The sequence below is a fragment of the Mustelus asterias genome, chromosome 11, assembly GCF_964213995.1.
Source record: "Mustelus asterias chromosome 11, sMusAst1.hap1.1, whole genome shotgun sequence".
Lineage (NCBI taxonomy): Eukaryota > Metazoa > Chordata > Chondrichthyes > Carcharhiniformes > Triakidae > Mustelus > Mustelus asterias.
The window spans coordinates 72274146-72289388 of record NC_135811.1 but is presented as its reverse complement, the minus strand read 5'-3'; the positions used below and the strand labels follow the sequence as shown (position 1 = coordinate 72289388).

Here is a 15243-nt window from a genome sequence, read left to right as displayed (position 1 = left end):
ACAAAGGCAAGGTGATGCATTTTGGTAGATTGAACCAGGGCAGGACTTATTCAGTTAATGGTAGGGCGTTGGGGAGAGTTACAGAACAAAGAAATCTAGGGGTACATGTTCATAGTTCCTTGAAAGTGGAGTCACAGGTGGACAGAGTGGTGAAGTAGGCATTCGGCATGCTTGGTTTCATCGGTCAGAACATTGAATACAGGAATTGGAATGTCTTGTTGAAGTTGTACAAGACATTGGTAAGGCCACACTTGAAATACTATGTGTAATTCTGGTCACCCTATTATAGAAAGGATATTATTAAACTAGAAAGAGTGCAGAAAAGATTTACTAGGATGCTACCGGGACTTGATGGATTGGGTTTTTAGGAGAGGTTGGATAGATTGGGACTTTTTTCTCTGGAGTGTAGGAGGCTGAGGGGTGATCTTATAGAGGTCTATAAAATAATGAGGGGCACAGATCAGCTAGATAGTCAATATCTTTTCCCAAAGGTAGGAGAGTCTAAAACTAGAGGGCATAGGTTTAAGGTGAGAGGGGAGAGATACAAATGTGTCCAGAGGGGCAATTTTTTCACAGAGGGTGATGAGTGTCTGGAACAAGCTGCCAGAGGTAGTAGTAGAGGCGGGTACAATTTTGTCTTTTAAAAAGCATTTAGATAGTTACATGGGTACGATGGGTATAGAGGGATATGGGCCAAATGCGGGCAATTGGGATTAGCTTAGGGGTTTTTTTTTAAATGGGCAGCATGGACAAGTTGGGCCGAGGGGCCTGTTTCCATGCAGTAAACCTCTATGACTCTATGATTCTATGACATTGGTAAGGCCACACTTGAAACACTGTGTACAGTTCTAGTCACCCAATTATAGAAAGGATATTATTAAACTAGAAAGAGTGCAGAAAAGATTTGCTGGGATGCTACCGGGGTTTGATGGTTTGACATACAAGGAGAGACTGGACAGGCTGGGACTTTTTTCCGTGGAGCGTAGGAGACTTAGGGGTAATCTTATAGAGATCTATAAAATAATGAGGGGCATAGATGAGGTAGATAATCAACATCTTTTCCCATGGTAGGGGTGTCTATAACTAGAGGGCATAGTATAAGGTGAGAGGGGAGAGATACAAAAGGAGGAGCAATTTTTTCACAAAGAGGGTGGTGAGTGTCTGGAACAAGCTGCTGGAGGTAGTAGTAGAGGCGGGTACAATTTTGTCTTTTAAAAAGCATTTAGACAGTTACATGGGTATGATTGGTATAGAGGGATATGGGTCAAACGTGGGCATTTAAGAACATAAGAACATAAGAAATAGGAGCAGGAGTAGGCCATCTAGCCACTCGAGCCTGCCCCGCCATTCAATAAGATCATGGCTGATCTGATAGTGGTTTAGTTCCACTTACCCGCCCGCTCCCCATAACCCTTAATTTCCTTATTGATCAGAAATCTATCTACCTATGACTTGAACATATTTAACGAGGTAGCCTCCACTGCTTCAATGGGCAGAGAATTCCAGAGATTCACTACCCTCTGAGAGAAGAAGTTCCTCCTCAACTCTGTCCTAAACTGACTCCCCCTTATTTTGAGGCTGTGTCCTTTAGTTCTTGTTTCCTTTCTAAGTGGAAAGAATCTCTCTGCCTCTACCCTGTCTAGCCCCTTCATTATCTTATATGTCTCTATAAGATCTCCCCTCAGCCTTCTAAACTCCAACGAGTACAGGCCCAATCTACTCAATCTCTCCTCATAAGTTAACCCCCCCATCTCTGGTATCAACCTGGTGAATCTTCTCTGTACTCCCTCCAAGGCCAATACATCATTCCGCAAATAAGGGTACCAAAATTGCACACAGTACTCCAATTGCGGCCTCACCAGTACCTTGTACAATTGCAGCAAGACCTCCCTGCTTTTATACTCCATCCCCTTTGCGATAAAGGCCAACATTCCATTTGCCTTCTTGATCACCTGCTGCACCTGCAAACTGAGTTTTTGCGATTCGTGCACAAGGACCCCCAGGTCCCTCTGCACAGTAGCATGTTGTAATTTTTCACCATTTAAATAATAGTCCATTTTACTATTATTCCTTCCAACTTGTCAACGTTATACTCCAACTGCCAGATCCTTGCCCACTCACTTAGCCTATCCAAATCTCTCTGCAGACTTTCCACATCCTCCACGCAATTCGCTTTCCCATTCATCTTTGTATCATCCGCAAACTTTGTTACCCTACACTCGGTCCCCTCCTCCAGATCGTCTCTGTATATGGTAAACAGTTGAGGCCCCAGCACCAATCCCTGCGGCACGCCACTAGTCACCAACTGCCAACCAGAAAAGCACCCATTTATTCCAACTCTCTGCTTCCTGTTAGATAGCCAATCCTCAATCCACGCTAACACTTTACCCCCAACCCTAATCTTCTGCAGTAACCTTTTGTGAGGCACCTTATCGAATGCCTTCTGGAAATCCAAAAACACCACATCCACCCGTTCCCCTCTGTCAACCGCACTCGTTACATCTTCATAAAAATCCAGTAAATTCGTCAAACACGACTTTCCCTTCATGAATCCATGCTGCGTCTGCTTGATCGAACCATTTTTTTCCAGGTGTCTTGCTATTTCTTGTTTAATGGTGGATTCCAGCAATTTCCCAACTACGGACGTTAAGCTAACCGGCCTGCAGTTACCCGCCTTTTGTCTACCTCCTTTTTTAAACAGTGGCATCACATTAGCTGTTTTCCAATCAGCCAGCACTTCCCCAGAGTCCAGCGAATTTTGATAAATTACAACCAACGCATCCGCTATTACTTCTGCCATTTCTTTCAGTACCCTGGGATGCATTCCATCCGGGCCCGGGGACTTGTCTACCTTTAGTCCCATTAGCCTACCAAGCACTACCTCTTTAGTAATAGTAATCGTTTTAAGGACCTCAGCTCCTACAGTCCCACGATCATCAATTTTCGGTAAGCTATTTGTGTCCTCTACCGTGAAGACCAACACAAAAAACTTGTTTAAGGCCTCGGCCATTTCCTCGTTTCCCATTATTAAATCCCCCTTCTCATCTTCTAAGGGTCCAACATTTACTTTAGCTACTCTTTTCCTTTTTATATATTTGTAAAAACTTTTACTAACAGTTTTTATATTTTGTGCTAGTTTAGTGTCATAATCTATCTTTCCTTTCTTTATCGCTTTCTTAGTAGTTCTTTGTTGTTTTTTAAAGTTTTCCCAATCTTCTAATTCCCCACTAGTTTTGGCCACTCTGTACGCATCGGTTTTTAATTTAATACTCTCCTTTATTCCCTTAGTTATCCACGGCTGGTTATCCCTTTTCTTACATTCCTTTTTTATCACAGGAATATATTTTTGCTGAGTACTGAGAAAAATCTTAAAAATCCGCCACTGTTGCTCAGCTGTCCTACCAACTAGTCTGCGCTCCCAGTCTACTTTAGCCAATTCTGCCCTCATCCTATTGTACTCCCCTCTGTTCAAGCAGAGGACACTGGTTTGGGACGCTACTTTCTCTCCCTCCATTTGTATTAGAAATTCAACCATATTGTGATCACTCATTCCAAGAGGATCCCTCACAAGAAGACCATTAATTTTACACAGGACCAGATCCAAGATAGCTCGCTCCCTCGTAGGTTCTGTAACATACTGTTCGAGGAAACTATCCCGACAGCATTCTAAGAACTCTTCCTCAAGTCCACCGTGTCCGACTTGAGTCAACCAATCAATATGCAGGTTAAAATCCCCCATGATTATTGCTATTCCGTTTTTGCACGCATCCATTATTTGCTTGTTTATAGCCCGACCCACCTCAAAGTTATTATTTGGGGGCCTATAGACCACGCCCACCAGTGACTTTCTCCCCTTACTATTCCTTATCTCCACCCACAACGATTCCACATTCTGCTCCTTAGAGCCTATATCGTCTCTCACTACCGCCCTGATGTTATCTTTAATTAACAGAGCTACCCCACCTCCTTTTCCTTCCTGTCTATCCTTCCGAAATGTCTGATACCCCTGGATATTCAGTTCCCAGTCCTGGTCACCCTCAACCACATTTCTGTAATGGCCACTAGATCATACCCATTTGTACTGATTTGTGCCATCAACTCATTCACTTTGTTTCGAATGCTACGTGCATTCAGGTAAAGTGTCTTTATGCTAGCCTTTATATGGACCCGATTTGTTAGTGCATTCTTTTGATTGCACGCTCTGTCCCTACCTGTCGCAAACTGGTTATCCTTCCCCAGACCATCTCCTTGCACTGTGTTGACCAATTGGGACTAGCTTAATGGTAAAAACCGGACAAGCTAGGACAAGTTGGGCCGAAAGTTTCCATGCTGTAAACCTCAATGACTCTAAACACTAGCACTTGCTCAGCTATGTCACTGTTCAAGTAATAGACTGCAGAGGTGGCCACATCACCCACACCATGACAGGTACTAAGGATTGCTGGGCCAATTACTGCCTTATCCGATCTACCATCTCCCTGACCCCCAAATAGCAAAAACAACAGACGAGATGTCCAAGAAAATTAAGTCCTCAAAGATCTTAACAAGGTGACCCTTCCCTGTCAATGCCTCACTGCCAACCTCTCAACTTCCAACCCCAGCAACGACAGTGTGTGCCCATAGTACCTAATCAATCCTAAACTAAACTAACAAAAAAAGAGGTTCTTGGTCTCCCTACTAGAAAACATTGTGAATACAATGTTTATTCTGCATGAGTGCTATCAATTCCTGTCGGACTGCTGCTTTGCTCATGAGCCTTGGCAAAGTTCCAGGTCATTGAAAACTTTGCGCTTATCCTCCATTAGGTCCCGGATCTTTCTCTCCCTCCATTTGTATTAGAAATTCAACCATATTGTGATCACTCATTCCAAGAGGATCCCTCACAAGGAGATCATTAATTTTACACAGGACCAGATCCAAGATAGCTCGCTCCCTCGTAGGTTCTGTAACATACTGTTCGAGGAAACTATCCCGACAGCATTCAAAGAACTCTTCCTCGGGTCCACCACATCCGACTTGAGTCAACCAATCAATATGCAGGTTAAAATCCCCCATGATTATTGCTGTTCCGTTTTTGCACGCATCCATTATTTGTTTGTTTATAGCCTGACCCACCTCAAAGTTATTAGTTGGGGGCCTATAGACCACGCCCACCAGTGACTTTCTCCCCTTACTATTCCTTATCTCCACCCACAACGATTCCACATTCTGCTCCTTAGAGCCTATATCGTCTCTCACTACTGCCCTGATGTTATCTTTAATTAACATGTTACAGAACCTACGAGGGAGCGAGCTATCTTGGATCTGGTCCTGTGTAAAATTAATGATCTTCTTGTGAGGGATCCTCTTGGAATGAGTGATCACAATATGGTTGAATTTCTAATACAAATGGAGGGAGAGAAAGATCCGGGACCTAATGGAGGATAAGTGCAAAGTTTTCAATGACCTGGAACTTTGCCAAGGCTCATGAGCAAAGCAGCAGTCCTACAGGAATTGATAGCACTCACGCAGAATAAAACCATGACATAAGGTGGGTAGGAGGAGTAAGGAAGATCCAGCAACTGGCAGACGCTGACAACATGTGCAGTTTCTTCAGGCAATCTATGGGTCCAGGCACTCAAGGGCCCATCCACTGAAAGCCAAGCATGGACAGGAGCTCAGCTAGGTCAGGGAAGCAGTCAATGCTCAATGGAGACAACATTTTGCCAAACGTCTCAGCTGAGACTCTGCTTTTGACTTGATGCCGTCGGTACCTTGTCCAACCCAATCTCGGCATCAGCCCGGTCTAGAATGAGGTTGAAAAACAACAACAAGGCCTCTGGAGCAGTCGACTGAAATTCTGAGAAACAACAAAGATACCCTCCTAGCACGGCTGTACAACCTCATCTGGGAAGAAGAGTGTTTTCGGGCTATCTCAGGGATGCTATAATGATGACCATATTCAAAAATAGTACCAGAAATACGTGTGTATAAATATAAAGAAAGGATTGACAGGCTGGGTCTCTTTCATCTTGAAAAAAGAAGGCTGAGGGATGGCCTGCTGGAGGTATTTAATAGGATGAAAGATTTTGATAGGGTAAATACAGAGAAAATGTTTCCTCCTGCAGGAAACAGCGTAACTGGAAGCCATCAATATAAGTGAGTCACCAAGAAATCCAGTAGGGAATTCAGTACAAACTTCTTCGCTCAAAGAGCAGTGAGAATGTGGGATTCACCACTAAAGGGAATAGTTGAAGAGAATAGTCTAGATACATTTAAGGGGTAGCTAGACGAGTAAATAAAGGAGAAAGGAAGGGTTACAATGGTAGATTTAGATGAAAAAAGATGGGAGAAGGCTTGAGTAGAGCATAAACACCAGCATGGACCAGCTGGGTCAAATAGCTTGTTTCTGTGCCATATGTGCTATATAATTCCTTATAATGTAGTCCAATTGGAGTGACAAACACTTTCATGTCCTTAGAACATCCTAAACACTTTGTGCCCAATTACTTTGCAAGTATATTTCCTGTTATTATGTAACTGCAGCAGTCAGTTTACCAATATCAAGGTACCATAGATAGGAAATTTTGGTGGAGATGGTTTGTGGAAGGAATATTGACTGGAACACCAGGAGAGCTTTCTTGTCTTTCTTTGAAATGTGTCATGGGATCATTTACATTCAATTGGAATGTCAGACTGGACCATGATTAAGTATCTCATCAAAAGCATTGCCCCTCCGACAGTGCATACTCCCTCACAATTGCACAGGATGGACAACCTCGATTACATGCTGAAGTGGGACTTGAACATACAACATTCTGACTCAGAGGCAAGAGTGTTACCCACTGAATTGTACTGGTACACAATGGAAGCTTGTCCTGATAGGTTTCAAGCCTGAATCTTGTCCAGCATAATCTCAGGAAGATAACCTAGGATACATTCCAACATCACATCCACCACATTAAGACACTAATCTGCCCCATGGGCAGATTTAGTTGCTCCAGGAAATATGTGATTGTACAAAAAGTGGTGGAGGCTCAATCTCACACTCCCCGACTGTCCCTATTTCCTGTCTATGATAACTCAGGAAGCAGCACATATGTGGCTCCATTATGCCTCCTGTAGCTGGTACATTGCCCTTCACTGATGAGTTGGAAAGTGTTGATCAACTATCTTTCTTTGCAGTACAACACAATCCTCAGCAAAATGGACAGCATTTACTCCACTGCTAAGGTGTGTCCGCCCAAACAAGAGTCCAACTGCTGGTCTCTCGAACCTGGTAAGTCACATGGGGCAAAAAGGGTGCATAACGTAAGAAACAACAATGCGAGAAGAGATACTGAATAGTCTCACCATTGCGAGCACAAAAGGTGTCATATTCATCGGGTGCAAGCTAATGTTCTCTGGTTTCTATTTCCATATTGTGAGCAATTTTGGGCCCCACACCTCAGGAAGGACATACTGGCACTGGAGCGGGTCCAGCGGAGATTCACACGGATGATCCCGGGAATGGTAGGCCTGACATACGATGAACGTCTGAGGATTGTGGGATTATATTCATTGGAGTTTAGGAGGTTGAGGGGAGATCTAATAGAAACTTACAAGATAATGAACGGCTTAGATAGGATGGACGTAGGGAAGTTGTTTCCATTAGCAGGGGAGACTAGGACGCGGAGGCACAGCCTTAGAATAAAAGGGAGTCACTTTAGAACAGAGATGAGGAGAAATTTCTTCAGCCAGAGAGTGGTAGGTCTGTGGAACTCATTGCCACAGAGGGCTGTGGAGGCCGAGACGTTGAGCGTCTTCAAGACAGAAATTGATAAATTCTTGATTTCTCGAGGAATTAAGGGCTATGGGGAGAGAGCGGGTAAATGGAGTTGAAATCAACCATGATTGAATGGTGGATTGGACTCGATGGGCCGAATGGCCTTACTTCCGCTCCTATGTCTTATATTGTCTATTCGATTTTAGCCATTTTATGTGTTTCTATTTTTAAAATGCTCTAAGTGCGGGATGACAATTCGCTGTAACGCACTGAGAAATACTTTTCAGCATGGATTGCCGATACAGACTGAGTGCTCCATTGCCACAAAGGCCTGTTCCTCAGTTTGGAGTATTGTGTGTAGCCCAACCAATTTCCTTTTGAAATCATTGATCGTCTCCGCTTCCACCACCCTCAACGGCAGCAACTTCCAGCTCATTACCACTTACAAAGGAAAAACTGTTCTCCCTCACATCCCTGCTGTATCTTTTGCCCAAATCTTCAATTTTGTGTCCCCAAGTTCCTTTATGATCAGCTTATTGGAACTGTTTACTTGAGTCCAGTTTATCTAAACCCCTCTATCAAATATCCACTCGATCTCCTTTGCTCCAAGGAGAACAAACCCTAGATTCTCAAACCTTGTAGCTCAAGTCCCTCATCCTTCGATGGGCTGAATAACCTTCTTCTGTGCCAAAATTGGCACAAGAGTCATAGAATCCCTACAGTGCAGAAGGAGGCAATTCAGCCCATCAAGTCTGTACCGGCTCTCCGACAGAGTATCTTACCCAGGCTCTATCCCTGTAACCCCATGCAGTTACCCTACTAATCCACCCTAACCTGCACATCTTTCAACTCAAGGGTCCAGTGATCATCCTCCATTCTCCAGCACTCGAAAAAGACAAAACTGGACATTGCCAACTTATTGGCTGACAAATAATTTTGGGAACATTGAGAACGCCAATCTGGTATGACTATCGGGACACTAGGGGTAACCTGATGTTTACCAGATGTCCATCAGTCAGGATCTGTTGTGGAGGACATTGAGTTCAGCCTTTAAGGAAGCCTTGAGTTCAAGTTATTGTAAGCCACATATTTGCATCAGCTGCAGTTGCTCCAGACATTGTGGGAAGGTACAGAGAAAATATGGGAATGGAAGAGAAAAATAAGGAATCCCAAAACATGAAGATGTTTAAGCACTTTGTTCCTCGCTCCATCTGCCCCTCTAACACTGGACTTTCCTGAACTTTCATTCTCTCCTCTCCATCATTATAGTGTTTTATACAGCCATTCTGTAGATCTCAGTTCCTATCCCATTGCTACTTCCTTCCCAGTTTCAAAGACGCTCTGTATAACTGTGCCTTGGGTTTTCCATCATTAACTTTCCATTTCTCTTCCCCATCCCCCAGATTCAGATTCAATCCTTCTTATTGTTTAGAATTCTGAAGCATCTGACAACATAGAAAACATTATATAAATTCCAGGAGCTCGTGTAATTTGGGCATCAGAGGAAGTGTCTACAGAATGATTGATGTAAGACGATATAAGATGCAGTATTGGGGCAGATTACAGGGGTTTCTACTTCAAGCTCCTGCTGTACCTGCCTGGAGTGTGTGGAGTTTGCACATTCTCCTCGTGTCTGCGTGGGTTTTCTCCGGGTGCTCCGGTTTCCTCCCACAGTCCAAAGATGTGCGGGTTAGATTGATTGGCATGATAACTTGCCCCTTAGTGTCAGGGGGATTAGGAGGGTAAATACGTGGGGTTGTGGGGAAAGGACCTGGGTGGGATTGTGGTCGATGCAGGGTCGATGGGACAAATGGCCTCCTTCTGCACTGTAGATTCTATGATTTTATGATACCTGCCCTGGGAGTGTTTGATGGGGACAGTGCAGAGAGACCTTTACTCTGTATCTAACCCTGTGCTATACCAGTCCAGGGAGTGTTCAATGGAAACAGTGTTGAGGGAGCTTTACTCTGCATCTAACCCCATGCTGTACCTGTCCTGGAAGTGTCTGATGGGAACAGTGTAGAGAAAGCTTTACTCTGTATCTAATCCTGTGTTGCACCTATGGGGATAGTGTAGAGGGAACTTTATATCTAGGCCTGTGCTGTGTCTGTCCTGTGTGATGGGCACAATGTAGACAGAATCTGACATATTGTTTCTTGTTTCTGGTGTTCCAGATCTTGTGGAAATAATGGCAAAATCCCGGAGTTACAAAAAGCTGCTGTATGTTTGGGAAGGGTGGCACAACTCTGCTGGGAATCCACTGAGAGACAAGTACACAGAATTTGTAAAATTGAGTAACAAAGCCTCTCGATTGGATGGTAAGTGACATTAACAAAGTGAATCCCATGTACCAGTCAGGCATAGCTGCTGATTCCTAGGCACTGATTGGCAGCAATGTTGAAAATCCCTGTGTTTTTGTCAGACCAGGGATACTGAAGGCATTAAAATGTTTCAATTAATTTTCTGAAGCATGCATAATCTCAGCCCTTATCTTTCTGACATTAACAGTGGATTTCTAACCACCCAACGCTAGGATATGTTGGAGAGGAGTGTAATGGAAGGGGGCAATCAAAACTGAAAACCCAACTCCAACACATCTACAATGCACCCACTTCTGGTTTTACTGGAGGGATCAATTATTTAAATATTTTAATCATACGGTTAGCTTCAGATTTGGCTGTGTTTCCCAGGAAGCAAGCTGCTAGGAATTGAATCCCGCATCGCCTTTCCAGCTCTGCTTACATTTCAGGAAGGGCAGGGGTACCTCCCTAGAGGGTTACACAGTAACTTCATTGCAGTGTTAATGTAAGCCTACTTGTGACACTAGTAAATAAGTAAACCCCCTTGTTAATCAAGAATCTATCTAGCTCTGCCTTAAAACTATTCAAATACTCTGCTTTCACTACCTTTTGAGGAACAGAGTTCCAGAGATTCACGGCCCTCTGAAAAAAAAAATCCTAATTTCTGTCTTATATGAGCAACCCCTTATTTTTAAACAGTGACTCCAAGTTCTAAATTCTTCCACAAGAGGAAGCATCCTTTCCATATCCATCCTGCCAAGACCACTCAGAATCTTGTATGTTTCAATCAAGTCACCTATTATTCTTCTAAACTCCAGCTGATACAAACCTAGCCAATCCAGCCCTTCCTCATAAAACAATCCGTGCATTCCAGCTACTAGTTTAGTAAAGCTTCTTTGAACTGCTAATGCATTTTCATCCCTCCTTAAATAAGGTGACCAATACTGTACAGATTACTCCAGATGTGGTCTCACCAATTCCCTGTACAACTGAAGCATGGCCTCCCAACTTTTATATTCAATTTCCAAGACTTTCTATCCTTTCCATCTTTTTTAGTGATTAACAAGGTCTAACGCTAATCTGTATCAAGTTACATGTTGAACGGGCCCTAGAATCCCATTCTACATCATCTCTCTGTCATCCTTCGAGGCTCGTAACACCCACTTCTGACCAAACATTTCCATCATGTGTAATTATCTCCTCACGTGGCTTTCTGACAATTGTCTGATGACAATTCTGTGAATCACCTTCGAATGTTTAAGTTAATGATACTGTTTACAGGCAAGTTGTTGTTAAATGATATGAAACTTCCTGTAGCCACAGCTAATTGTCATTGTTTGCAGGATTTAGTGACACAGGAGCAAACTGGAGATCCTGGTACAATTCACCGACATTTGCAGAAGATATTGAAAATATCTATAACCAGCTCAAACCTCTCTACCTTAATCTTCATGCCTTTGTGAGGAGAAAGTTGTATCAGAGATATGGACCCAAGTACATCAATCTCAAAGGACCTATTCCTGCACATCTATTGGGTAATTACCGTCACCTGAAAACTCGCATTGCTTATAAATAAAACAATTAAAAGTTAATTGATACTGAACTTAAATACTAGCTTGCATGTATTAGATACAAACAGATTCCTCAAGTTGATTGTAGGTTTAGACAAACTTATTGGATTGTTCTGGAGTCTCCAGCGATTAAGACATCCTGCTGCAAACAACAAATCTAAAGCAAAAAAAAATTATTGGAAGTGGAGTAAAAAGTGCTGCTTAATTGAACCTCAAGGATCCTAACAGCATATTTCATATTATATGTTAATAAGCTTTGCCTTTATCCTTGACAAGTCTGTTTTAACGATAAACTAATAATTTTGTTGTTTAGTGTGGTCATTCTGAGACTAAGAGGTAAAGCACATATTTGGCTTCATAACCAGCAGGAGAAATTATTTAAATACATGTTGTGGAGTAATGGAACTGGTGACAAATAGTGCATCTCAGTTGTAACACTGTGTACAGAGTTAGAAACCTATCTCCCGGCAACCACTGGCCACTCAACTTTCCAGACTTCATCAGATCATTGAAGTGCTTTCTGCACCAGATCCATGCCGTCCTGACAACTCTCTAATTAACGACATCCACCTTCACTTTCATCCATGCCGCCTTGGTCTTTCTTGACAGATTTCTTCTACCAGATGCTGGGAAAACATTTTTCTTGTCGGACTTTGTTTCCATTAAAGCCTCAGAAAGAGCATTGGAAAATCATGGAACTGTCACTTCTTCTCCCATTGGCACCTTCGGCAATGCAGGTCCTAATGTCTGGTATTCCCTCTTCCTTGCTTTGGAACATTAAGACGACACCATTTAGACACATGAGCTTGTTCCACCATTAACTGAGATAGTGGCTGACTGGCCACCAAGCTCCATATTCCTTAATACCTTCTGTCAATCTTCAATGTAAAACCAAGCACCAATTACCATTTACAGAAGAGAGTTTCAAACTTTCACCACTCCTTGTGTACAAAGTCTTTCCTAATTTCAATGTTGAAAGGTCGGCTCTAATATTTAGACTACGGCCCCTACTCCTAGAATCCTCAACCAGCAGAAATATTTTCTCCAACCAAAAGAGAAAATGCTGGAAAATCTCAGCAGGTCTGGCAGCATCTGTAAGGAGAGAAAAGAGCTGACGTTGAGTCCTGGTGACCCTTTGTCAAAGCTAAAAGGCATAGAAAGTGGCAGATATTTATACTGCAGGGTGAGGGAATGAAAGATGAGTCATAGCCACAAAAACAAGGGGAAAGACTGCTAATTTTAGAGGAGAAATATTTTCTCCTCCTTTTAGACCCACTTTAACACTTACTTATTTGGCTAAACATTTGATCACCAGTTCTAATGTCTCCTTCTTTGTCTCAGGGTTAGATTCTGTCTGATTACTCTCCTGTGGAAGCAACATGGTTATTTCACTATGCCAAAGGCACTATGGAAATTCATAGTGTTGTCACAGACAGAGACATCTATTCTTGCTCTTTTTCCTCTTTTCAGGTAATATGTGGGCCCAAGGATGGAACAACATCTATGACATGATGATTCCATTCCCAAATAAAGGCACTATTGATGTCACCAATACAATGATTGCAAAGGTGAGTTGATCATCTTGTGTGGTTCCACATACCAGCCATGTTTGGACTTGAAACTTAATATTTCCAATTAGGAGACTCGAACAAAAAAATGTGGGAGATTACAAAGGTAATTACACAACCAATAAAACTTTTACGCAATATTCTGGGATAGCAACATTTTTTCTTGCCTAATCTGATACCATATGGAATAGCTGAGACTAGGGGGAAAACATTTTGAATTTTTAAATGAGTGTTACCACAATAGACATGCTGGTACATGAAATATACCAACCTCTTTATTGCTTTACATGTAATATATCAGATAATCAGGTATAATATCTATAATATATATAGCAGGTACTGTATCAATTTATCTTTCAATCATTAGTCAGTATATGTCAGTGTCTTTCATATATTTGTAGGCAGCTATGTCCCATATCTATAAAATCATTGAAATACTACACCCGAGTACCAATAATGTATGAAGCTACCATATCCCGCTATCAGTAATTTCTCATCAGATAAGTTGTCTATAATATGCTAAGGCATGGACCAAAAACTCCAAGGTATATGTTCAGTTAGCCTAGACCTCAACTTTTGCATTTGATTTTGGCATTAGGTTGAACATAAGTTGATTCAAGTGATTCGCAAGGATGCTGTTATAAAAATGAACTTTGTTCAAGAAAACAGTTAGAATATAACAAAAAGAATTAGCATAGCTTTTACCAATTGAAAGACTTAGACATCGCAAAGTATAATCCTTAACAGCTAGCTATCTCTGTTATTCCAATTTAAAGCAATACCTCATAGACATACGCCCTTCTCCAGAATTAGTTCGCAAAGAAGTACTGGATATGGTAGCATGGGCAAGCAGTCTAACACTCCAGTCTCTGCAGAGGTGTGAGTTCAAATCCTACCTCTGCCAAATAAGATTGAGTTTTGGGGCAGCACGGTGGCACAGTGGTTAGCACTGCTGCCTCACTGCCAGGGACCGGGTTCAATTTCGGCCTCGGGTGGCTGTCTATGTGGAGTTTGCATATTCTCCCCGTCTCTGCAAGTGTTTTCTCCAGATGTTCCAGTTTCCTCCCACACTCCAAGGATTTGCGGGTTAGGTTGATTGGCCAAATTGTCCCTTACTGTCGGGGGATTAGCAGGGTAAATGTATGGAGTTACGGGCATGGAGCCTGGGTGGGATTGTAGTCAGTGCAGGCTTGATGGGCCGAATAGCCTCTTTCTGGACTGTAGGGATTCTGTGAAACTTCTTCTATGGATAACAAGTACGCTCCCGTGATGCTGGATTTTCAGCTTTTTAACACTTCTGGACAGAGATCCAGGCAGCAATTTTCAGAAAAGGATATATCCTCAAAACAGCAAAACCTCAGGGAGGTTACACAACTTAATCTCTGGCAGCTTCCAGACTTCAGAGACAGAAAAAGGATGCCTCTCTCTCTCTGCAGTTTCCAAAACAGCAACTCTCAGAGAAAGGTCCACTCTCATACAGCAGAATCTCCAAGAAAGAAACTTATCTCCTGACAGATTCAAGACTCCAGCTTCAGAGAGGGGAAAAGAGAGACACTGCTCTCTTGCCTCAAAAGCAACATCTAAATTTGAATATTCTGGGTAAGTCCAGTTTCCCCTGTCACGTGACCATACCTGCCAATCATCCCAATCAAGCCCCACTCTGAAAAATCCCAGCAGAACAGCATTAGTTCAGATTAAAACCACCATTCTAGCCATTAGAAGCAATTATGCTTTTGTAGCAACAGTACAGGATGCCAGTAGACAGAGCGGCTCCGAGTGTATAAAAGTGCTACAACAGACCTTGTACAAGGACATTTCTTAAAGACAACAGTATCATCAGAAATACAGGATCAAATATTTTATCTATATCGAAGGTTACATAATCATGTGCTACAGTGCCTATAATGGATATCATTGTATCTAGGCTTTATGTAAAGTACTATGTTTGTATATATTGAATATTGTATTAGTTATTGTATCTAGTTTATAGATGTATATAAATGAATGTGCTAGTCTTCTTTCAACAATATATTATCAAGCACCATATCGTTGTTTCCATA

The 15243-nt window shown here is 42.3% G+C and overlaps 1 protein-coding gene across 1 annotated transcript in view; it reads left to right on the top strand.

The window, feature by feature from the left end:
- The window catches only part of ace (angiotensin I converting enzyme (peptidyl-dipeptidase A) 1), a 200629-nt gene that overhangs the window by 77821 nt on the left and 107565 nt on the right, over positions 1 to 15243 (top strand). The window contains exons 3-6 of the mRNA XM_078223747.1: positions 7165 to 7258; positions 9919 to 10062; positions 11388 to 11579; positions 13086 to 13183. Of these exons, the coding sequence (XP_078079873.1) occupies positions 7165 to 7258; positions 9919 to 10062; positions 11388 to 11579; positions 13086 to 13183 (528 nt within the window). The remainder of the gene's footprint in view (positions 1 to 7164; positions 7259 to 9918; positions 10063 to 11387; positions 11580 to 13085; positions 13184 to 15243) is intronic.